Consider the following 22,689-nt stretch of genomic DNA (forward strand, 5'->3'; position numbering starts at 1 on the left):
CTTGTGATTCAACAGTTGCTCAAAAATAATTTTTCAAAGCCAAATGGGGGAAGGAAATGAATATGTCACTTTGTCAGTTATGGCATGAGCCTTAGAATGTTGACATCAGTGGTCTGTCACCATGACTACCTCAGAGTGCTCAGACTTCAGTAGTTGGTCTCCAACTGCTGTGGCCATCTTTGGTGTTTAGTGCCAAGAAGGAAAAAGATAATTTCACGTTCATTGAAAGGTTCTCCATTGCAGACTCCACTGTAAAGGTATTTTTAATAAGTAATTTTGATTCTTATAATAGACTAATGGCATCAGGATCTATTTTCTCTCTCTCCCCTTTTCTCCCTCCCCTGTCATATCTATCTATCTATCTATCTATCTATCTATCTATCTATCTATCTATCTATCTATCTATCTATCTATCTATCATCTATCTATTCTATCTTTCTATCTATCATCCATCCATCTTTCTTTCTTTCTTTCTTTCTTTCTTTCTTTCTTTCTTTCTTTCTTTCTTTCTTTCTTTCTTTCTTTCTTTCTTTTATCTATCTATCTATCTATCTATCTATCTATCTATCTATCTATCTATCTATCTATATCTCTGTCTTCTATTTCTAGCTATCAATCTACCTATTAATCTATGCTTGTGTAAATCTGTTGTTCCTTAATTTTGATTCTCATGATAAACTAATGGCATCAGTATCTATTCTCTCTCTCTCCCTTTCTCCACCCTTCTCTCTCTGTCCTATCATCTATCTATCTATCTATCTATCTATCTATCTATCTATCTATCTATCTAATCTAATCTATCTTTCTATCTCTCTATCTAAATTTGTGTCTACCTGTCAAATCTATCTATCTATCTATCTATCTATCTATCTATCTATCTATCTATCTATCTATATCTGTATATCTATATCTCTGTCTTCTATTTCTAGCTATCAATCTACCTATTAATCTATGCTTGTGAAAATCTGTTGTTCTTTACAAACACTTGTGGTTCAACGGTTGCTCAAAAATAATTTTTCAAAGCCAAATGGGGGAAGGAAATGAATATGTCACTTTGTCAGTTATGGCATGAGCCTTAGAATGTTGACATCTAAGTAGTCTGTCACCATGACTACTTTAGGATGCTCAGACTTCAGTAGTTGGTCTACCAACTGCTGTGGCCATCTTTGGTGTTTAGTGCCAAGAAGGAAAAAGATAATTTCACGTTCATTGAAAGGTTCTCCACTGCAGACTCCACTGTAAAGGTATTTTTAATAAGTAATTTTGACTCTTATGATAGACTAATGGCATCAGGATCTGTTTTCTCTCTCTCCTTCTCTCTCTGTCCTATCTATCTATCTATCTATCTATCTATCTATCTATCTATCTATCTATCTATCTATCTATCTAAATTTGTGTCTACCTGTCAAATCTATCTCTCACCTATCTATCTATATCTGTATATCTATATCTCTGTCTTCTATTTCTAGCTATCAATCTACCTATTAATCTATGCTTGTGTAAATCTGTTGTTCCTTACAAACACTTGTGGTTCAACAGTTGCTCAAAAATAATTTTTCAAAGCCAAACAGGGGTAGGAAATGAATATGTCACTTTTTCAGTTATGGCATGAGCCTTAGAATGTTGACATCAGTGGTCTGTCACTATGACTACTTTAGGATGCTCAGACTTCAGTAGTTGGTCTACCAACTGCTGTGGCCATCTTTGGTGTTTAGTGCCAAGAAGGAAAAAGATAATTTCACATTCATTGATTCATTGAAAGGTTCTCCATTGCAGACTCCACTGTAAAGGTATTCTTATTTATTTATTTATTTTTTAAATTACACTCATGATATTAATCACATTTGTGGTATTCATAGATTACATTTGCAGTATTCATTCATATATATATATATATATATATATATATATATATATATATAATTTTAAATGTCGAATGTCATTTCTTGAAGGGGGTAGGAGGTCTTAATTACAGGCTTACAGCACAATGGGAGGACCCCAGAGGGCAGAAGTTCGCTACTGATGTTTTACAATCTTGCATCTAAGCTGTTAACACCTATTATTTAGGATACACAGACAAGGAACTTCCCTTAAGCACTCAGGAGGGTAGAACCTGGCAGGGAATTAGCATTGGGAGGATATCAAGGTCAAGGTCCGCAAGCAAGGCAACAGTTACCCAAAACAGGGGCCAGGACCCTGCAGGTCCTCCTTTTATTAAAAAATGAACTTCTGACTTGGGTTGCATGGGATGTCAGCAGGTCACCTTACCCGTCATGGAGATGCCTGCCCAGGCCACTGTAAAGGTATTTTTAATAAGTAGTTTTGATTCTTATGATAGACTAATGGCATCAGGATCTATTTTCTTTGTCTCTGTCTCTGTCTCTGTCTCTCTCTCTCTCCCTTTCTCCATCCCTCTGTCATATCTATCTATCTATCTATCTATCTATCTATCTATCTATCTATCTATCTATCTATCTCTGTCATCTATTTCTAGCTATCAATTTACCTATTAATCTATGCTTGTGTAAATCTGTTGTTCTTTACAAACACTTGTGGTTCAACAGTTGCTCAAAAATAGTTTTTCAAAGCCAAACAGGGGAAGGAAATGAATATGTCACTTTGTCAGTTATGGCATGAGCCTTAGAATGTTGACATCAGTGGTCTGTCACCATGACTACTTCAGGATGCTCAGACTTCAGTAGTTGGTCTACCAACTGCTGTGGCCATCTTTGGTGTTTAGTGCCAAAAAGAATAAAGATAATTTCACATTCATTGAAAGGTTCTCCATTGCAGACTCCACTGTAAAGGTATTTTTAATAAGTAGTTTTGATTCTCATGATAACTAATACTATGAAGATGTATTCTGTCTTGATTCTTGCAGATCATGTGAGCCAATTCTTAACTCAGCCATGGCTTCATGAAAAGCTGCCCATGTTTAGTAATATTCACTACCAATCCATAAATAAATATGGTTATCATGTCAGGGGAGGTATGTTCTAGGTTACACATGAGAATAGTATCTGTAAATCTACAAAATTACCTGTCCAAGTTATGAGAGATGGTTATATTCTGATCCTTCTAATTGTTTTACCCACTATGACCACAAAAGTTTATTGGAAATGGTCAGATTTCAACCCAAAATAGAAAAACTCTCTGGTTTTCAGCAAATTGTTATGGTTTCCAACATATATTGTGTTCTTTAGAATCTATTTCCCTATATTTTAACATTGATTCAGATTAGACAGGAATGACTTTCCAAACATGTCATTTAATTTCAAATTTGTTTATCATGAAATTGAGTTGGTACTATTTTTTAACGTATCTTTACATGTGTGAGGACATGTGCTTGACATGTGTGAGGACAACCATTGGCTGTTTGATTCTCTCTTTGATGCTTTGATTGACAGGTATCTTAAAGCTAAATGAAAGCTATGGTGTTTCTGTGCATATTTCTTGAAAGAGATAACATATGTCTTGGGAAGAGTAATATTCACTTGAAGAAATATATATTTTGAATATTCAAACTGTAGAGCATGGCACAGAAAAGAAACCACTCCATAATTGCAGGGGAGAATTTTATTGTGGATAAGAGAGAATGTTCAAAGGCATCTGGAAGAGTTCAGAGCAGAAATAAAAAGGAACAGACTTGATGTGACCAAAACAGTCTGTGAGAGAAGGGAGAATAGCAAAAGAGAGTAGAGGAGATGGCTGGGGCAGGGGGAAAATACCTAGACTTCCTAAAGAGAGCAAGGGGAGTTCTAGAACATTTTGGGAGTCTGCATAGTTCAGAAGGAGGTGGGGTGGTTGTGAAGGGACTGGAAAGTAGATGGGGCTGTGAGATATATAGCAAGTACTTTTGAATCGAGACACAGGGAACCTGGAAGGCAGCATGGGTGTTGATAGCAGCCACAGGTAATTGGGGATCCATATGTCCCTTTTACCAGAGGCAAGGGAAATGACTCCTTCTGCTGTTCAAGATCCATTTCACAAATTCTTGATGAATGGTAATTTTTGTTTTTGTTTGTTTGGTTGGTTTGGTTTTGTTGTTTTCTAACCACCAGAGACCCTCCTATAGTCCATCTTGTGCTGGACAAAGACTGACATGTCTGGATATATGTGCTCCCTGAGAACTGACTTGTTTAAATCATTAGGAAAAAACTTTTATTTCTTTCACATCTATTTATGACAGCCTACAAAGGAATGGGTTAATTATGGCATTTCAATACATAGATTACTTTCTTATTTGTTTTCTTTACCACACTCCAACATATCAGTCATTTTAAAACAGAATTACACAGCAGAAAATCTTTATAAAGAACTTTACAATTTGGTAGAGTTTTGCTATGTTAATTAGTACTGAATAATTACATCTATCAGTGAAAACACACAGTTTGCAGAAGGTACAATTTATTACTCTCACCAAAATTAAATCATTTTAAAGACATGGGCATTCTAGTTTTGCATGATCTTTCTATGATTATTATGTATCCAAGGTATACTTTATAATGAACTATGAGATTTACACAGCATCTTCCAGGTTGTTTCAGTCACAATCCTTTGTGCCTCTAGGCTTTACTTCTTCTAAGCATGCACCTCTCCTCCATAGTCTCCAAAGCTACCTGACTTACCTGTGCGTGCAGCTTTCTGACTGTCTCGCTAAGGCACATTTGTCTATAAAGACTCCTGTGATTCTTGCATCTGTTAGACTCTAAGTTTCACAGTGTTAACGTTGTCTGCATGCTGCTTTTATCACATGGACCTTTGATAGGTTAAAAGAATTAGGATTGAGAGTCTTTGGGGATAAATCTGCAGTTCACAAGGTTTTGCACAAGAATTCCTCCTATTATTGCACACATATTATTGCAGTTAGGGTTGGCAATGACATCCAAGTTGCTACTCCAATGGCCATTTTTCAGGAGTCACCTACTTCGGCCTTCATTTAATGTTAGCCATTGATCTCTCCTTTCTTGTGAATCCCTCTAGCGTGTGAATATTTCCTCTCTTCAACAGGATGCCTTGCAATGTGTTACTACTTTATTTATAAATCATGAATAATGTTGGTAAATCCAAATTCTTTTTTAAAAAATTGATTTTTTTAGTGTTCAATTTTTAAAATGATTTAAAATGAGATGGAATTACATCACTCAGCCCTTTTCTCACTCTAGACTAGTGGTTCTCAACCTGTGGGTAGCGACCCCTTTGGGGGTCCCTTAGCAGATATTCTGCATATCAGATATTCACATTGGGATTCATAACAGTAGCAAAATTACAGTGACAAAGTAGCAATGAAATAATTGTATAGTTGGGTGTCCCCACAACATGAAGAACTGTACTGAAGGGATGCATCATTAGAAAGGTGGGGAACCACTTCTCTAGACCCTACCAGCTACCCTTGTTCAAACTGTTCCCAGGCCCCTAAGTTGATACCCTCTGGAAGAGCCCCCTCCTGCAGTCTGTTCCCATTGCTTCCTTTCCTAAGCACCCTCTTCTTTTCTGTTGCATTTTAAAACTGTTGTTAAATTAACAGAGTCCTGTTGGAGAACTGAGCCTGTGTTTTAATATCATTCACCCTTTGAAATTAGGTATCAATTAACAACCACTGAATACCTGTTCTGTTAGTTGGAGACCTGGACCAGGAGAAGCCTTTTTTTTTTTCCTACATGGAAATCCTTGAGGAGAAAGCCATGGGAGGGATACATCGAACCTTGCTGTGCCAAGGCCCCGTGGAACTCAGAAGAGGCTGGAGAAGGAAGAAACAACATCTCTCCTTGTTCAGTGATGTTTTGATTGTATCTAATAACCTGTGAGTATGTGCATTGTGCCTTCCTTACTATGAGAGGCTACACTTTGATTAGGCCTTACTGTTCAAAACCACAAAAGTCTTATTTATTTCTTTTATTTTCTGAGATTATAAATACTTCATTATTACTTCCCCTTTCCCTTTCCACTTGACAAGTCCTCCCATATTCCCCCTCTTGCTCTCTTTGAAAATCATGGCTTCTTTTTTTATTAATTGTTGTTATATATATGTATATATATATATATTAAAATATATGTATGTATATATACAATACATATGTATTTTTAGCTATACATATATTAGACACTTGTATATATGTTTTCAGGGCTGTCTATATGCTATCGGGTAACCAATTGTTTTGCTGCTTGATCCTGGGGAAAGAATAGCAACAAACTTGAAAAGGAGGCAGGTGTGGTTGCATATGCCAGCAATTCCAGCATGTTGGAAGCTGATTTATGAGCATCGCAAATTTGTGGATCTTGTGGAGACATCTTCTCAAAGTAAAATATTAAAAACATGATAATCAGGGGCCCTCTTGCTTGGTGTTTACAGATAGATTGTAGAAGCAAGAGGGGAAATCCCTGATTATGATGGTTGCTCATATGGGGCCACACATGTGAACCTCTGTGATCTCATAACTTCCAAAGCAGTGTGAAGAGATGAGAAGCAGCTACTGTCCCTAAACCAATCAGGGGAAACTGCAGATATCAACTAGGTCCAGCATGGTGATCATGTGGATGACATAGGAAACTGCTGTGATTGAAGCTTTATACATGGTGATATTGTCACATAGAACTGTGGAGGTATTTTCTGGGATCACCTCTCCAGAGGATTGTAGCCTTCATATTACTCTCAAAGGTATGAAATAGGTACTGGTCTTATCAAGTAAATATTTTAAGGGTGTGTTCTCATAAAGACATAAGTAGACTGGAGGACAGGCATCAATAGAACAGTTCACTCAGTTTTGGGGGTAAACTTTCTAGTCTCCAGTGATTAATATTGCTGAAAATCTACTTCACAAATGGTGAGGAGAAGGAAAGGTGCAGGAGAGAGTTCTGCTCTGCATTCTGGACACAACCAATTGGGTCCATTTCCTTTCAACCCTGAACAGTCCCCCAAAGTTCCCAGTCTAGACACTGATGGTCAGTCAGTGTCCGACAGCGGCAAGAATGAAAGGATTGAATGACCTGGCTGTCCACCAACCTGTCCATCTTCCTTGTCATTTCTCCTCAGCACCCCTTCATGCCATGGTTGGAAATCCTCATATTTTAATCTGAAAAGACAGTAATAAATTCTTTTGAAATCAATAAAACATACCGATAACTTCCCATATGAGTGTAATTTGTGAATGTAAGTGAAATTCACTGTGTTTTTTGAGAATAAATGAAAGTAAAATGGTTGACTTTCCTAAAAGACAAAGTCTTTGTTCCCCTTCTATTGTGTTACAATGGTAATTAAAACTATTTTGAGATTGTCGTTTATATTAAGGAAAGAGGATTATCAAGCTTATGAGATGATTTTCATAATTTACATTTTCAAGGCAGATTATCTCTTAACACAAATATTAGAATTAGAGGTTTCTAGTTTAAGCATTTCATATTATATATATGTATGTGTGTATATGTAATAATTGTGTATTAATATATATGCAATTAGATGTCTTGAGGGTGAAAAGTAAATGGAAATACAGATGTTTCATATATTTGAGACATATGTATGTATATGAATCCTGAAATGAATGTTACATGCTACGCTTGCATTTTAACTAGAGCATGTTCCATTATATGGGGTGGGCCTTCTTTCATGGGAGTATCATGTTAGTCTTCAGATGTTTTGGATTTGAGAAGATTTACATGTAGGATTTTTGAACCAGAGGTTATACTTTTGACATAGTGTCCTCTGAGAGAGAGAGAGAGAGAGAGAGAGAGAGAGAGAGAGAGAGAGAGAGAGAGAGAGAGAGAGAGAATCATCTTCAATTATGTAGCTCAACTATTAGCTCACTAGTCTCCAATGGAGAGATCCATGCCCAGGTTCATGCAAAAAATGCCCCAGGTAAAACACAGTCAACTATTTAAAAAAATACAAAAAAAGTGTGCATGTGGGAAGGAGAGTGGTCAAGAGATAGAAGGGAAAGAAGTTAGAGTAATAGAAAATAATCAGAACACATTGAATACGCATGTGAAATTATCAAAGAACAAGCTCCATATAAAAAGAATAAAGAAAGAAGGAAAATTAATGCTCCTAAGACAATTGTTTCTCAAGAACACTTTTGATAGCATCAGAAGGCTTGGTAGGAAGACATATTTGTAATCATCTGACTAGGTTATTGGAGAACAGAATTCTCTTTGTGGTTAGTTGTATGAGAAGCACATAGTGGGTTTATTAAAGGAACAATTGTACTGAGCTCAGACTGTCCTCAGCAATTGCTCACATGACTTGCTATGACAGGGAGAGGGAAAACAGAATATGAATTTTATTAAGTTAGGCAATATTTCTATATTATTTATTTGGAAAAGGTCATTAAATGTAATTATTTATTTAAGTAAAACATAAAACACTTAACTAATTTTCTTGGTATTGAAGTTATGGAAGTAAACAAGAAGAAAAGTTTAACAGTTAACTAAATAGAGGGGAGAAATATTGAAGCACAGGGTTTTCTAAAAATGCCACATCTTTAAAATACACAGTATGGTCATTCTAAACACTCAACTATCAGAAAAAAGACCAGACTATGGCTATTCTTGGCCATCGAAAAGTGTGAGCCTCATAACTTCCTTCAGCACAGACTTTGCTGAGGCGCATCTACCTACCATGGCATGAGCCCTACCTGCGTGATAGAAATGGATGAGTCCTCCTCTGCTCTGGAGCAGGAAGAACTAGGTCTTGCCACAAGTAATTCCCACTGCAATGAAAAGCAAACTAACAGATGTCTTGATTCTCTCTCTAGGTGTAAGGGACACTTTAAGATGAAATATGTCATCCCACTGAGTTATCTGTGGATGGGTGACTATGTGGATGTAGTCGGGACAGACAACAGATCTGCTTGCAAGTCGATTCTCTTGTCCTGGCCCATGGGAAATTTTGTGGCTTCATTTCGGTAAGACCTACAGCTTGGACTTCTGTTCACAAGAGGCTGGCTGTGGAAATTGTGGGTCAACTTAATGCTGTCTAATTCACAGGGAAGAAATCAAATCAATGAACCAGCATGTTTACTGATTAAGAAACCATGTTAGTCTAATTGTATACAGGCTGCCAACTCAAGTTTTTTCCTTCCATGATGACCCTCATTTGTACTTTCCACCACACACATTTCTTCATGGAACTAAACTCCTTAAATTTTCACCTGTGATGTTCATCAGGACTCCACAAGATCCTTGGGGTAGAAATGAGGTCATCCTGTTCTTTGAAGGATATGGACAGAACAATGCTTTACTCCATTCCCCACATTCTTCTTCCCCAACTGATCTGGTTTTTCTCTGGGTTTTGAAAGTATACAATTTGATCTCACTCCAATGGTATTGTGTAGTATAAATTTGAAAATTACCTCCTACACTCCCAAGTTAATTTCCTAAAAAAAAAAAATCTAGTATTTAACTGTACAGATGAACCTAGTTACTCATTAAAAGCTCAGGGTCTTGAGTGTTTGTGTAGTGGAGTATCATTGGTGTCTATAGTCAACACATGAGGACCAGTGTCCTTAGACCATCAGAGTCAGAGTTATTTTGTGGAGTGCAGGTAAATGTCGAATTCACATTCTTATCTTTCATGAGATGATCTCATCATGGTGTACCAAGAATACCTTGAGTGCATTCATTGGAATCACAGGGATAGTGTAGCACATACCTGCTGTGGGAAAGCATACAGCAGCATTCATCTTTTCCACATGAAGAGTTCATCATATACAACCCCCCAATTTGGACTCTCCTCATTCCTCTGTCCAAACTTCCAGCCTCATTCCAGAATTTACTCAACTAACATAAACACTTGCAGATTTTATAAAATTTCTGGTTCTGTAAGTTTGCTCTTTACCTGAGAAAAACATTTCCACAGAAATCTTTGAGGAAGAAGATCATCTTTGTGTCATTCTCTAAATACACTCTTTTCCCTTGTTAATGTTCCTGAAGATTATCTATAGTTAATGCTTAGTGTTTCTCCCACATTGAATATGAGAGGAAGTACTGTATTTAGGGATTTATGAAGAGTTTCATGACAACATTTCCATTAAACTTTTCTTTTTATGAAGGAGTGAAATTTGGAAGTCATATTTACACTAGTTCACATTCAGTTGAATGTGTATCAGTGTCTTCAGCCAGCACATCACTAAGTGTCTTAAAGTTCCTGCTGTGTCACTTTTGTAACTGGAGACATTAGATGATTATGTAGACAACAGTCTATGTACATGTGAAGGGTGGGAATCACAGGCACAGTCCACCCTTCTGATGAAACTGGTTGCAGGCAGAATATAAAGTGGATGAGCAGGTAATTGTAGAAACATGAAATGTGTTGGTCTTTGGGCAAAAATCAGTCAATAGTTCCACAGGAAGTTACATAGAATTTCCATGTGACTCTGCAGCTCCAAACATGGATGTAGAACCATTGAAAAAGGGAGAAGAAAAGTCTGCACAAAAATCTTCTTCACAGCACGGATCATTCATTATATTCAGAATGTAGAAACAACTCACATATTAAACTTATGAATGGAAAAACAATACATGGCACAGGGATGTTGGCAAGGGGAAATAAAAATAGTGAAATGCACGGCCAGCCTCCACACTATAGTGAACTTCTTATCATGAAAGATTTCCGGTGAAATAACAGGTCAATCAGAATCCCAGGTGGAGAAGGCCACCTACACCTGCACTCTCATTGATGACAACTGGCTTATAATATTTTTATGAGGAATAGTCTTAAAAATCTTTGCATAAGTGTTTCAAGAGTCTAATTGTTTTTCACTTTTTGTATTACAGTTCCATGGAACAGAAAGATTGGTGGTATTTTTATCTCCAAAGGTATTTTACTAGTATTTGTATTTTAATTCCTTGGTGGTATAGGAATATAGGAATGGTAGTCTGATTATATATATATATATATATATATATATATATATATATATATAATCTGATAGATTGTCTCCAAATGTGGTGTTGATTAGATGATCCCTGACTACTGTTTCATTCTCTCCTGTTAATAATGCATATTTTGTTTAATTTTGAGGAAGTCCTGCTTGCCATGCTCTTCATCGTCTCCTCTTTAATCTATATATTGGGGTAAACTACTCCCAGACTTATTTTAAACTCCCACCAATACAGGTTACTCTACCATCCACACTCAAACCATCCACTGCTTCCTACTTTGAAATCAAGCAGGTTCCTGCCCTTCCCTGTCACACAAAACAATTGAGGATTCGATATGCTTCCACAATCACATCTTAGGGCAATGTGCTATTACCTATGGGAGGCCAGCTCCCACCTTTTAAAGGGTTCCTATTAGGAGGAGAGATGGATAAGAAAATATTAGATAGAAAGATAGTGAAGAGGAGAAAGACAGAAACACAGGATATTTTCAGGAGGATCTAGATCAAAACCCACCAGCCCCTTCTGCCTCTTCAAAAGGGATTTTTATAATGATGTCAAGGGGCAGGGCAAAAGACCTCCTCTTTGCTAGATCAAAGCACACCACCCAGCCAAGTGTAGACCCTTCCAAACACCTGGTTACCACGCCTGTGGTCAAATCATCCCCTTACGTAGCCCTGCTGGGTAAAGCAAGTACAAATTCTTGGACCCTGAGTAAGTTCTTACTAGGAAACCTCTGTGGTTGTCTATTGCTCCTGCTTTTTAATACATTAAAGGGCCCCTCAGACCCCTCAGATGGACTGTGCCTGCCTTAGGTTGTCCTTCTTTACTAATCTTTACCCATCATGGAGATATACTTTCCATCAAGCATACTCTGTCATCCGTTAGCAGCTAGCAAGAAGAACTTTACCCGTCTCTGACTACCAGCCTTTGGCAGGGGGAAGTACAGAGCTTAACTCAGCTCTGACTTAGGTCCCTACTAAGAGCTGCAAGTAGTTGGAATAACCACAGCAATCCCTATGGCTGCCCCCGCCACCCCTGTAAAGGAGTGGAGGATGACCAAGATGGAATATCCTTTTTGTATGGGTCAAGATGTTTATAACAGCCTTACCTGTGCCAAGCCCTTTTTAAATCAATAAAGTCTTGATGCAAAGGCATCAAATAAATCAATAAATTCCTGATGCAACTGCATCAAACCTAAAGACTCCCTTAGATTCACCAAACCATGGTTCATTAATATTATGGGTGACTTTGCCATTCTGATAGACAACACCCCCCCCCAGAAGTTCCCTTCTGAGAAGGAGAGACCTGAAGAGCTTCCAGTTTTTGAGAAAAAGAAATTATGAAGTTTTCCAAGCACTTTAGTTCCTCCCTTGTCTAATCCCAATCCTTAAACTGGGCTTCATGGCCAAGAGGGAACTGACCCTGATTGAGTGATGTTGTAAAAGCATTCTCATCGACAGGCAGCTCAGGCAGAGCAGAGGGTTTTGTTCTGCCTGTATCTGCCTCAGGAAAATTCCCCCCCTGCTGCTCAGGACTTAGATCTAAACTGTCCTGAATTGATGCCCACAGACTAAAAGCTTCCACTGGAATTTTTTCCGGCCCAGGTTCCTCCTAATGTTTTTGCATTTCAACTCTTATTCTCCCCCAGGAGTCTGCATCCAGAGTCCCATAGTTGGAAAACCAAGAACAGAGTTCCTCTACGAACTCTAAGAACCTCTGTACTTGTGCTGTTCTACCTTAACTCCCTAGTTTTCAAACTCTCTACAAACGACTATACAAACATCTGCCTACTGATTCCCTGCCCTATAGCAGCTTTTCTTCCTCAGACTGCTAAGTCCACAGTGGCTGCTTGTTCCTGGACGCTGTTTTCAGGTCCGGCACTATGAAAATTCTACTCTTAAATTTCTTTCTATGCAATATTCCTATACCCAAACCCTACACTTTTTTTTATTAATTTAATAGATAGAAATTGAGAGAGAGAGAGAGAGAGAGAGAGAGAGAGAGAGAGAGAGAGAAACCTAGACAGAGAGATACTTGCTGCAGCCTAACTTTTCTATATAGTTTTTGCTCTCAAAGAATAAAATACCACCACCTTAAACTTAATACAAAACCAGACATGTCCAGCTGCTTCTGTGGTTCTTTCTCCCCCACTTACTTCCTCTGCACCCAAGTCCCTAGTTCTGGTGCCAATCTGTGTGAGGCCAGCTCCCACCTTTTAAAGCGTTCCTATGAGGAGGAGAGAGGGATAAGAAACTTTTAGATAGAAAGAAAACGAAGAGGAGAAAGACAGAAACACAGGATAGCTTCAGGAGGACCTGGATCAAACCCACCCAGTCCCTCTGCCTCTTCAAAGGGTTTTTTTATAACAATACCAGGGGGCGGGGCAAAAGACTTCCTCCTGTCTAGATCAACGCACACCACACAGCCAATTGTAGACCCTTCCAAATACCTGGTAATCATACCCATGGTCAAATACCCCTTATGCAGCCCTGCTGGGTAAAGCAAGCTCAGATTCTCAGACACTGCATAAGTTGCTAATAAGAAACCTCTGTGGGTCTCTGCAATTACCTAAATATGTCTTTGTTGCTGAAATATTTTTGAACATTCCCTAATCTATAATGCATATTGCTGAACTGATAGTCTTTTATTTAAAACCAACATGATATTGATAAAATATTGATAGTGACTAGTGCAAAATAAGATATTAACAAATTCATTACTGTATTGTGTGTTTTAATGCATTTGAACAGGTCCATTAATGAAGCCACAAAGGGCTACAGGAAGCATGTTAAACTCCCGATATTCACCGAGGACATCCCAAGCTGTGACAGTGTATGTGAATATAAAACCAAAAATGACATCCCAAGTTCATGACTAGGAGAGACATGCAGTTTATAGAGCAATGGAAGTTAGGGACATAAAAAGAGGGTGGAGGGGAGAGAGAGTTTGAGATTTAGGTAGTATTTTGTTAAAAAGGGATATGTGTATGCCATGCATACATGTCTTTCATATGTGATATGTAGAAAGCAACATGAAGCAAGATTGATCTACACTAGCTACAGTGCTAAAACAAAAGAAATAACTTTTGGTTATATGACTGAAGATTGACTCAGGTAGTTCCAACAACATCCATTTCCAAGCTAAGTATTCCTACTGCAATTAAATTTTTTCCAGTCCTTATTGCTTACATAGAGACTTACATGTTGTTTCTACTATTCCTTATTTATTTTAAAATATTTTGTCTAATCATAAATAATTCTAATCATAGATAATCATAAACAAATTTTAAACAAAATGGTTTCATTCTATTTTCTACACAGTCTTCCTAGATCTTTGGAGAAGATTCTAAACATGAGAAACAGTAAAGAGCTAATACTATGAGCACATTGTTTGTTCTTAAGAGTTTTGAAAGATGGGGTTTCATTTCTAAAATCTTCTAGATCTATCACCTCAACAGGTTTTTTTTTTAATTTAAGAAAATTTTTTATTCATTTACATACCAACCATAGATCCCCCACTCATTTCCTCCCTGCCCCGTTCCTCTCCAGCCTTCCTCCCCACTGCCCCATCCCCCCATCCCCTCCTCCAAAAGGGTAAAGGATGCCATGGGGTGTCTGTAAAGCCTGGTACATTTAGTTGAGGCAGGACCAATCCACTTCCCCCTGCATCTAGGCTGAGCAAGGCATCCCACCATAGTTAGTGGACTCCAAAAGGCAGCTCATGCACCAGGGATGGATCCTGATCCCACTGCCAGGGTCCCCTCAAACAGATCAAGCTACACAACTGTCTCCCATATGTAGACGGCCTAATCTGGTCCAATACAGGTTCCACAGCTGTTGGTCTAAAGTTCGTGAGTTCCTATGAGCTTGGTTCAGTTGTCTCTGTAGATTTACCCATCATGATCTTGAACCCCCTTGCTCATATAATCCCTCTTCCCTCTCTTCGACTGGACTCCCAGAGTTTGGCCTGCTGCTTAGCTGTGGATCTCTGCATCTGCTTCCATCAGTTACTGGATGAAGGCTCTATGATGACAGGGTATTCACCAATCTGATTACAGCAGTAAGCCAGCTCAAGCACCTTCTTCACTATTGCTAGTAGTCTAGGCTGGGGTTGTCCTTGTGGATTGCTGGGAACTTTCCTAACCCCATAATGTCTCCCTCCATCAAAATATCTCTTTCATTGCTCTCCCACTTCATCCCTCTCTCAGCTCAACTATCCTGTCCCCTTGTGTCCCCATCCCCTCCTCTCTACTGCCCCCCACCTCCCCCCCAGTTTACTCATGGAGATCTCATCCATTTTCCCTTCCCAAGGTGATCCATGGGATCCTCTATGATCCTCCTTGTTACCTAGCTTCTCTGGAGCTGTGGGTTGTAGCCTAGTTACTCTTTGCTTTACATCTAGTATCCACATTTGAGTGAGTATATACCTTATTTGTCCTTCTGAGTGGGTTACCTCACTCAGGATGATATTTTCTAGTTCCATCCATTTGCTTGCAAATTTTATGATGTCATTGTTTTTTACAGCTGAGTAATACTCCATTGTGTGTATGTACCACATTTTCTTTATCCATTCTTCAGTTGAGGGGTATCTAGGCTGTAGCATGAATCTTAAAAGTTCTTATTAGTAAAATCAAAACTGAGGCCAGTTATTTGAGTGAACACTGGAAGATCAGAGAGACAGAACAAGCTACAGCTAACCTCACCTGGCCAACTTCTCAGCTGGTCTTGTTTCCTCAGACTGGAAGCCTCTGTGTCCTCATATCCGAATGGCTCTCAGCTGAACCGTGCTGCTCAAAACCTAAAAGCTTAACCAGCCAAATGCTTCTTGTTTCTGGTCCTCACGCCTTATATATCTTTCTGCTTTCTGCCATCACTCCCTGGGATTAAAGGCATGAGTTACCATGCTTGACTGTATCTTTGAACATATGGATTTCTGCCTCTGGAATGCTAGAATTAAAGGTGTGTGCTACCACTGCTTATCCTTTATGTTTAATAGTATAGCTGTTCTGTCTCTGACCCCAGATAAGTTTATTAGCATGCACAATATTTCGGGGAACACAATACCACACTAGGTTGTTTCCAGGTTCTGGCTATTATGAATAATGCTGCTATGAACATAATTGAGCAAGTGTCCTTGTAGTATGGTTGAGTCTGCCTTGGGTATATGCCCAAGAGTTATATCATTGGGTCTTGAAGTAGATTGATTCCCAATTTTCTGAGAAGTCACCATACTGATTTCCAAAAGGCTGTACAAGTTTGCACTCCCACCAGCAGTGGAGGAGTGTTCCCTTTGCTCTACATCCTCTCCAACATAAGCTGTCTTCAGTGTTTTTGATCTTAGCCATTCTGACAGGTGTAAAATGGTATCTCAGAGTTGTTTTGATTTGCATTTTCCTGATGATTAAGGATGTTGAGCAATTCCTTAAATGACTTTGAGCCATTTGAGATTGTTCTTTTGAAAATTCTCTGTTTAGCTCTGTAGCCCATTTTTTAACTGGATTGTTTGGTATTTTGATGTCTAGTTTCTTGAGTTCTTTATATATTTTGGAGATCAGCCCTCTATCAGATGTGGGGTTGGTGAAGATGTTTTCTCATTCTGTAGGCTGTCATTTTGTCTTATTGACCATGTCCTTTGCCTTACAAAAGCTCCTCAGTTTCAGGAGGTCCCATTTATTAATTGTTACTCTCAGTGTCTGTGCGACTGGTGTTATATTTAGTAAGTGGTCTCCTGTAGCTAGAGTTTTCCTGCCTTGCCCACAGTCAGGACAAATCTCTGTCACCCGCCAATCCCACAGCCGCTCAGACCCAACCAAGTAAACACAGAGACTTATATTGCTTACAAGCTGTATGGCCGTGGCAGGCTTCCCGTTAACTCCTCTTACAGCTCAAATTAATCCATTTCCATAAGTCTATACCTTGCCACGTGGCTGGTGGCTTGCTGGCGTCTTCACATGCTACTGGTCATGGCGGCGGCTGCAGCGTCTCTCTCTGCCTTCCTGTTCTTTTATTTCTCCTCTCTGTTAGTCCCGCCTATACTTCCTGCCTAGCCACGACCAATCAGGTTTTATTTATTGACCAATCAGAGCAACTTGACATACAGACCATCCCCCAGCACAGCCAAGTGCAGACCATCTCAGACACCTGCACTCAGGCCCATGGTCCTAATCATCCTCTATGCAAACCTGCTGGGTAACACCACAAGGAACCCAAGAAGGGCTCCCACAGGACATACATTAACATCCCACAGCAGTCTCCTGTGCCGATGCATTCAAGGCTACTTCCTACTTTCTCTTCTGTCAGGTTCAGTGTAGCTGAATTTGTGACCTCAACAGATTTCTACACTGAATATCATCTATTTGCAAAGCCTGACATGGAGAAAGTGCTCATCCATATTGGTATTTTGAAAAGACAGAAAAAATGCAGCCAGTTCTTATCTTGACTTTCCTAGACGTGCACACATGATGTGCAGGAAAATAAAGCTGTAACATGATGGAGGCAGAGCTGGGGTGGAAGGAAAAGCATCAGCCCTCTTTTTAACCCCCACCCCCAATAAGGAAAGAAAATTCACAACGCTGAGTTCCAGCACCAATGGCTCCACAGTCTCCCTTTATCATAAAACCTGGTTACCTGCTATGTTTGAATACCCAGTACCCACGCACTTAAATTGAAGTATATATGTTAGACTTACAGTCTCCAGCATGATGGTATATAAAGGGAAGAAAACAAGATATTTATTCTACATTAGAGTTGTCATGATAGCCCATAGATTATAAGTGATGATTAGACAATAGCTAATTGTGTGCTTTTAAGTTATTTTATAGCATTTTCTCTGCACTTTTTATAGCCTTTATATGTAACAACAACAGACTTGGAGACGGTGAATGATGTTATCAAGAAGTTGCTACCTATGATAGGAATGCCTGTAAGTTACTTTCAAGCTACTTTGACTTAAATTTGAGCTTTTTTTTTTTGAGATCTACATATATGCAAATGTGCATATAAAGATATACGGAAGACACTTGATCATGATAAATTTACAAATCATATTTTACAATCTCCTTTGGAACTGAAACATCTAAGATATAATGATAAATTAGAGGGACGTTTTTCTTGAATATTTGTCTAAGGTTCATGTGAAATGAAACTCATAGCTCAATGGTTTTGAGCTATACTTTTAGTTTCCCTGGGCAATTTACATTTTCTATTATAAAAAACAATTGAGATTATTTGGTCATATGCACACATCAAATTTAAAAACTGCCTATCATAGAACGAATGATGTTCTTCTTTTTTATTTTTGATTATATTGTACTTCATATTTAGTATATAATTCCTTCTCTTCTCCCATTCCTTCTTCTTTCACTTCTCTGTGTGTGGAGGTGTAGATGTTGTGTTTGGATGTGTTCTTTTTCCTCTCTCTCTCTCTCTCTCTCTCTCTCTCTCTCTCTCTCTCTCTTTTGGTTTTTCGAGACAGGGTTTCTCTGTGTAGCTTTGCGCCTTTCCTGGAACTCACTTGGTAGCCCAGGCTGGCCTCGAACTCACAGAGATCCGCCTGCCTCTGCCTCCCGAGTGCTGGGATTAAAGGCGTGCACCACCACCACCCGGCTCCTCTCTCTCTCTTAATATTTATGTGTATGTGTCTATTTCTATCTCTGTTCTTTCTCTCTGCATACATGTCTGTGTTTAACTTTGTCTTTTAGTGTGTGAAATACATGTGTCTCTGTGTATTTATGTTTCTCTTTGTGTATATGTTTTTCTGTATGTGTAGATGACCCTCTCTATCACCTCCTGTGAGTTTGTATGATTTCTCTGTGTTGTTCTCTCTGTCTCTGTCTCTCCCTGTGTCTATGTCTGTCTCTCCCTGAGTCTATGTCCCTCTCTCTTTCTCTCACTCCCATGGTGTGTTGTGGGGAGTGGTAGTGGTGGGTTTGTCTGCTTGAGTGTGTATGTCTGCTCGTTTTAATAATTAAGACTTCTACAGGAAAGTGCAATTGTTTTTAATCCGGAATCAACAATAAAGTCCAATTAATGATACCTCCAGTTAAAGCATATTTTTACTTTACCCACTATAGTAGGGTGCTAAATATTTCAACAGAATACTCTATTTAGATGGTTGTTCCAAATGGATCCATAGCACTGTGTACAGTAATTGTGTTGTGGAGCTTGTTTCAGCATCTGGCCGATTTTCTAGGTTAGACACAAGTCCTTCCTCTCCACAGATTGGACATCTCTGAATGAAAGCCAAAAGTTGTTTTCACTCCTAGGCATCCTAAAAACCTCTCTGTTTTTTGTCTATTTTGCCCAGTCTTGCTGACCTTACCACATCTTTCAAAGGATACTTTGCTCAAGAAATCATAGGCACTGAGGGTGTGTGGCTCTCTGGGTAATAGGTTGTGTGGGCATTTCATGTCAAAGTTCAATATTCCACACACATGTGGACAAACAGATGTAACAGATCTTGAAATAAACTTTTTCTTGGTAAGTGTTGATGGGTGAATGTAATTTTTTATTCCATGGCCATTCACATTCTATTGTGGATCAATAGATCTAGGCTCCATGAGAAAGGCAAGCCAAGTACCCAAGGGTTTTCTCCTGAAATCATGGCAGATGACTCAAACCTGTAGTCAAAAAACACATCATTAATACTGATCCTAAAAATTTTCCTTCTGGAGAGCTGGTAATGGTGAGGAAAGGTATTCTTAAAGAATCCACTGTGAAAGATTATCTGTGATGGTTGGTTCTTTTTACCCCTCCCCCCCAGAGTGCTCAAGATTACCAACTGTGGTTCTGTCGTGGCTTCCAAGAAGCCCCAAGCCTACTCCAAGGTAAGTAACAGGGAAAAGAGGGCTGACCAAGGCAATGTTTTCACCCTGAATTCTCAATGTTTCCGTCATTCATTCTTGAAGTTAAATCAACATTAAAAGAAAATAACTTAAACATTATTTCATTCATTTAATTCACAATTACCAACTATTTAATAGAACCTAGTCACATGATACTATCTCTTTATGCAACAGTCTATGGTCTGGTGAAAAAAAAAAAAAACCCTGGAAGTTTCCTGTGCATTTCCACCTGAGAAACAGAATTTTCCTAAAAAGACAAACAAAACAAGACTTTGGATTTCTTGATTCTAAATAAAAAAATTTTTAATTTTCATTCATTGAAGATTAAAGACAATGCTAGGGGCTAGAGACATGTCTCAGTGATTAAGAGCACTTTTTAACTTGTTCTTGCAAAAGGCCTGGTTTTGATCCACAACACCCACAACCATCCAAAACTCGAGTTTCAGGGGATATGATTCCCTCTTCTGACCTGCTCAGGTACCAGGTACAACATGGTGCACAGATATACATGTGAGAAAAAAACACACACGTAACTAAAACTGAAATTTAAAAACTTTAAAGAATATTCTGTTTACTCCAAACTATACAGCTTGTGTTTTGGAATGAAAATGTGAAATCTAGCCATTTCTCTGAATCCATGTAAATATAGTCAGTTCACATCTCTCTATGACCTCATTGAATGACAGATACTCTGTTCAGACTTTGGGAGCCTTCCTGACTGAATCATCTGCTATTCCTTATATTGCATTTTTCTGGAATTTTTCATAAGATTATTGACACATAGGTAATAGTAATAAAAGAATTATCTGAAGCATTTGGATAAGAATTAAAAATCTGAGATTACCAAGTCTGCTCCTGAGGCTGACCTTCAAAAGATACTGAAAAGGTGATGTTCTAAGACATGTAGTGATCCTCAGACAAGTATCAGTGAGGATGTCTGTTGGAGATGAGAGAACATTGCCTTGTTGTTCAAACTTTTCTCATATATCCTGAAAACAATCTCTGGGGATATTCTTGGTTACTCAAAGTACAGAAATCAGACTATTTTTTTTAAATATTTATTTTCTGGGTTTTAGTACACTGGGCAATATGGGGGGAATAATCCACCCACATATTTGATATTTTTTTCTTTAAGGCACAGGGTATTGATATGGAGCCCAGGCAGGTAAGGGACTCCTGACCCTCACTGTCACAATCAAATGAGTGCTGGGAATACAGACATGTGCCAAAAATGTCTGGTCCTTTTGCTTTTTATAAAGTGGATACAATTACAGCTCTCAGTCAATGATAAGACAAATGTGGGGGCTTATTACAAAATATATTTAATTACTGAAAGGTGTCAACTTGGTAATATTTTAATTCTAAGGTTTGGAAGAGCTTTGTACATCATGGATGTTTCAGAAATCCCAAGAACTGAACAGTCTTGTTGATTTCTCAGCATTCATTTTGAATGTGTATTTCAACCCACAGGCAATACTCAAGTAAGTATACTCATACTAGATTGTTCCTTATTGATCCCTTGGAAGCTTCTAGAGTCTACTAATTTAAATGTTACTGTAACTCTTGATCTGATTGTAGCACTGACATTGTATCTGTGTCAGAAGGAAAGGCAAAGCAAAAGCTTAATTGTGTTGGTGATTCATCAGAAATGGACAAGAGCAAGGTTCCATCTTCCCAGAAAATCATATCCACACCACAGCACAGACTCTTTAAGGTTCCTTTAGAGAAAAAAAATGTAAAACGTGGGAGAGCAAAGAAAACATCTCTACATTAATTCCAATTTTGTGGATGTAGATCTAGCCCACAGTCACTGTCAGAACACATTCCAAGAATGGAGTCGTGAGAGGGAAATTCTGAGTGCTTGTGAGAAAACTCCACAAGACCAAGACAATGGTCTTGTGACTTCTGTTTCATCAAAAACACGGAAATGTTTTGTGATTTTGTGCTCTTCCCAGGTGTAGCAGATAGGAGTGAGTTCACTTCAGCTGCTGTTACTCAGCAGCCTCCATGGAAAGTATTTTTGCCACAGGCAGCTTGTCCTTGTGATTGTGCACTTGGCTCAGGAGACTCTTCTTCACCCTCAGAGTACCAATTGTCTGATGCTCTCAATAAAGTTGGCTGCTTCATGAGACTTTAATCCACCTCATGTTAAGGCTCCATATCCCAGGTTCGTGCCCCCTCGAGCCGTAAACAACTGCTGTGTGCAGGAGGCTTCTGTGTTTTCAAGGCAGAAACCAGCAGGCCTTAAAACTGTCACAGGGAGCACAGCAAAATCCCCTACACAGTGCGCTGATGGGCCTATGTTCTTCAAACAAAGTGACAAGTGGAAAGTTTTCTGTTTTCAGAGTTCTCAGCTTACACATCCTTACCTCATCAGAGCATCCCAGGGAGGCTCCTGACGCTCAGCGTGTACAGTCTACTTGGTCGAGAAGCACAAGGAGAAATCCAATATAACAGTGCATGCTAAAGCACATCGGCAGGTTTGCTCACATTCATGACCCTCAGTTTCAACTCACATTCCTATTTTCTTCTCATAGAGCATGAGCATCCCTATGACATCATCATGAGAAACATTCAAAGTAACGTCAGTCAACGACGACGGAAATCAAGGAAGTGCACAGCTTTTCCTGCCCTGCCTGGGCTGTATGTGGAACAACCAGATCTACAGGGGCGATTCATCCTAAAGCCCAGAGACCCAGCAGGAAGCCAGAAGCAGAGCAGTGAGTCCCTGACCTTCCTTCAAGTGGCCTTTCTCAATTCCAGTTTCTGTTCTGCATACAATATCAATGCATAGTGTCATTTCATGTTTGGAAAGGGGCACAATAAGGAACAAAATCAAAAACCAAACAACATTCCCCAGGCCAGACTTGAGAGAATTCTAAGTGCTGCAAGACTCAGCTTGTCTACAGGGAGGACATTTCATTCTTCCAGGCAGATTGTCACCATAAGTATGCCAAGATGCTGCCTACACA

At 38.9% G+C, this 22,689-nt stretch overlaps 1 protein-coding gene across 1 annotated transcript in view; it reads left to right on the top strand.

The window, feature by feature from the left end:
• Positions 1-1,680: 1,680 nt before the first annotated feature.
• Positions 1,681-22,689, top strand: part of LOC143273815 (rho GTPase-activating protein 20-like) — a 32,130-nt gene continuing 11,121 nt past the window's right edge. The window contains 8 exon segments of the mRNA XM_076573945.1: positions 1,681-1,790; positions 5,583-5,803; positions 8,748-8,897; positions 10,768-10,809; positions 13,626-13,707; positions 17,719-17,796; positions 19,636-19,699; positions 22,255-22,437. Coding sequence (XP_076430060.1) covers positions 5,661-5,803; positions 8,748-8,897; positions 10,768-10,809; positions 13,626-13,707; positions 17,719-17,796; positions 19,636-19,699; positions 22,255-22,437 — 742 coding nt within the window. The 5' untranslated portion in view covers positions 1,681-1,790; positions 5,583-5,660.

The sequence above is a fragment of the Peromyscus maniculatus genome, chromosome 6, assembly GCF_049852395.1.
Source record: "Peromyscus maniculatus bairdii isolate BWxNUB_F1_BW_parent chromosome 6, HU_Pman_BW_mat_3.1, whole genome shotgun sequence".
Classification (NCBI taxonomy): domain Eukaryota; kingdom Metazoa; phylum Chordata; class Mammalia; order Rodentia; family Cricetidae; genus Peromyscus; species Peromyscus maniculatus.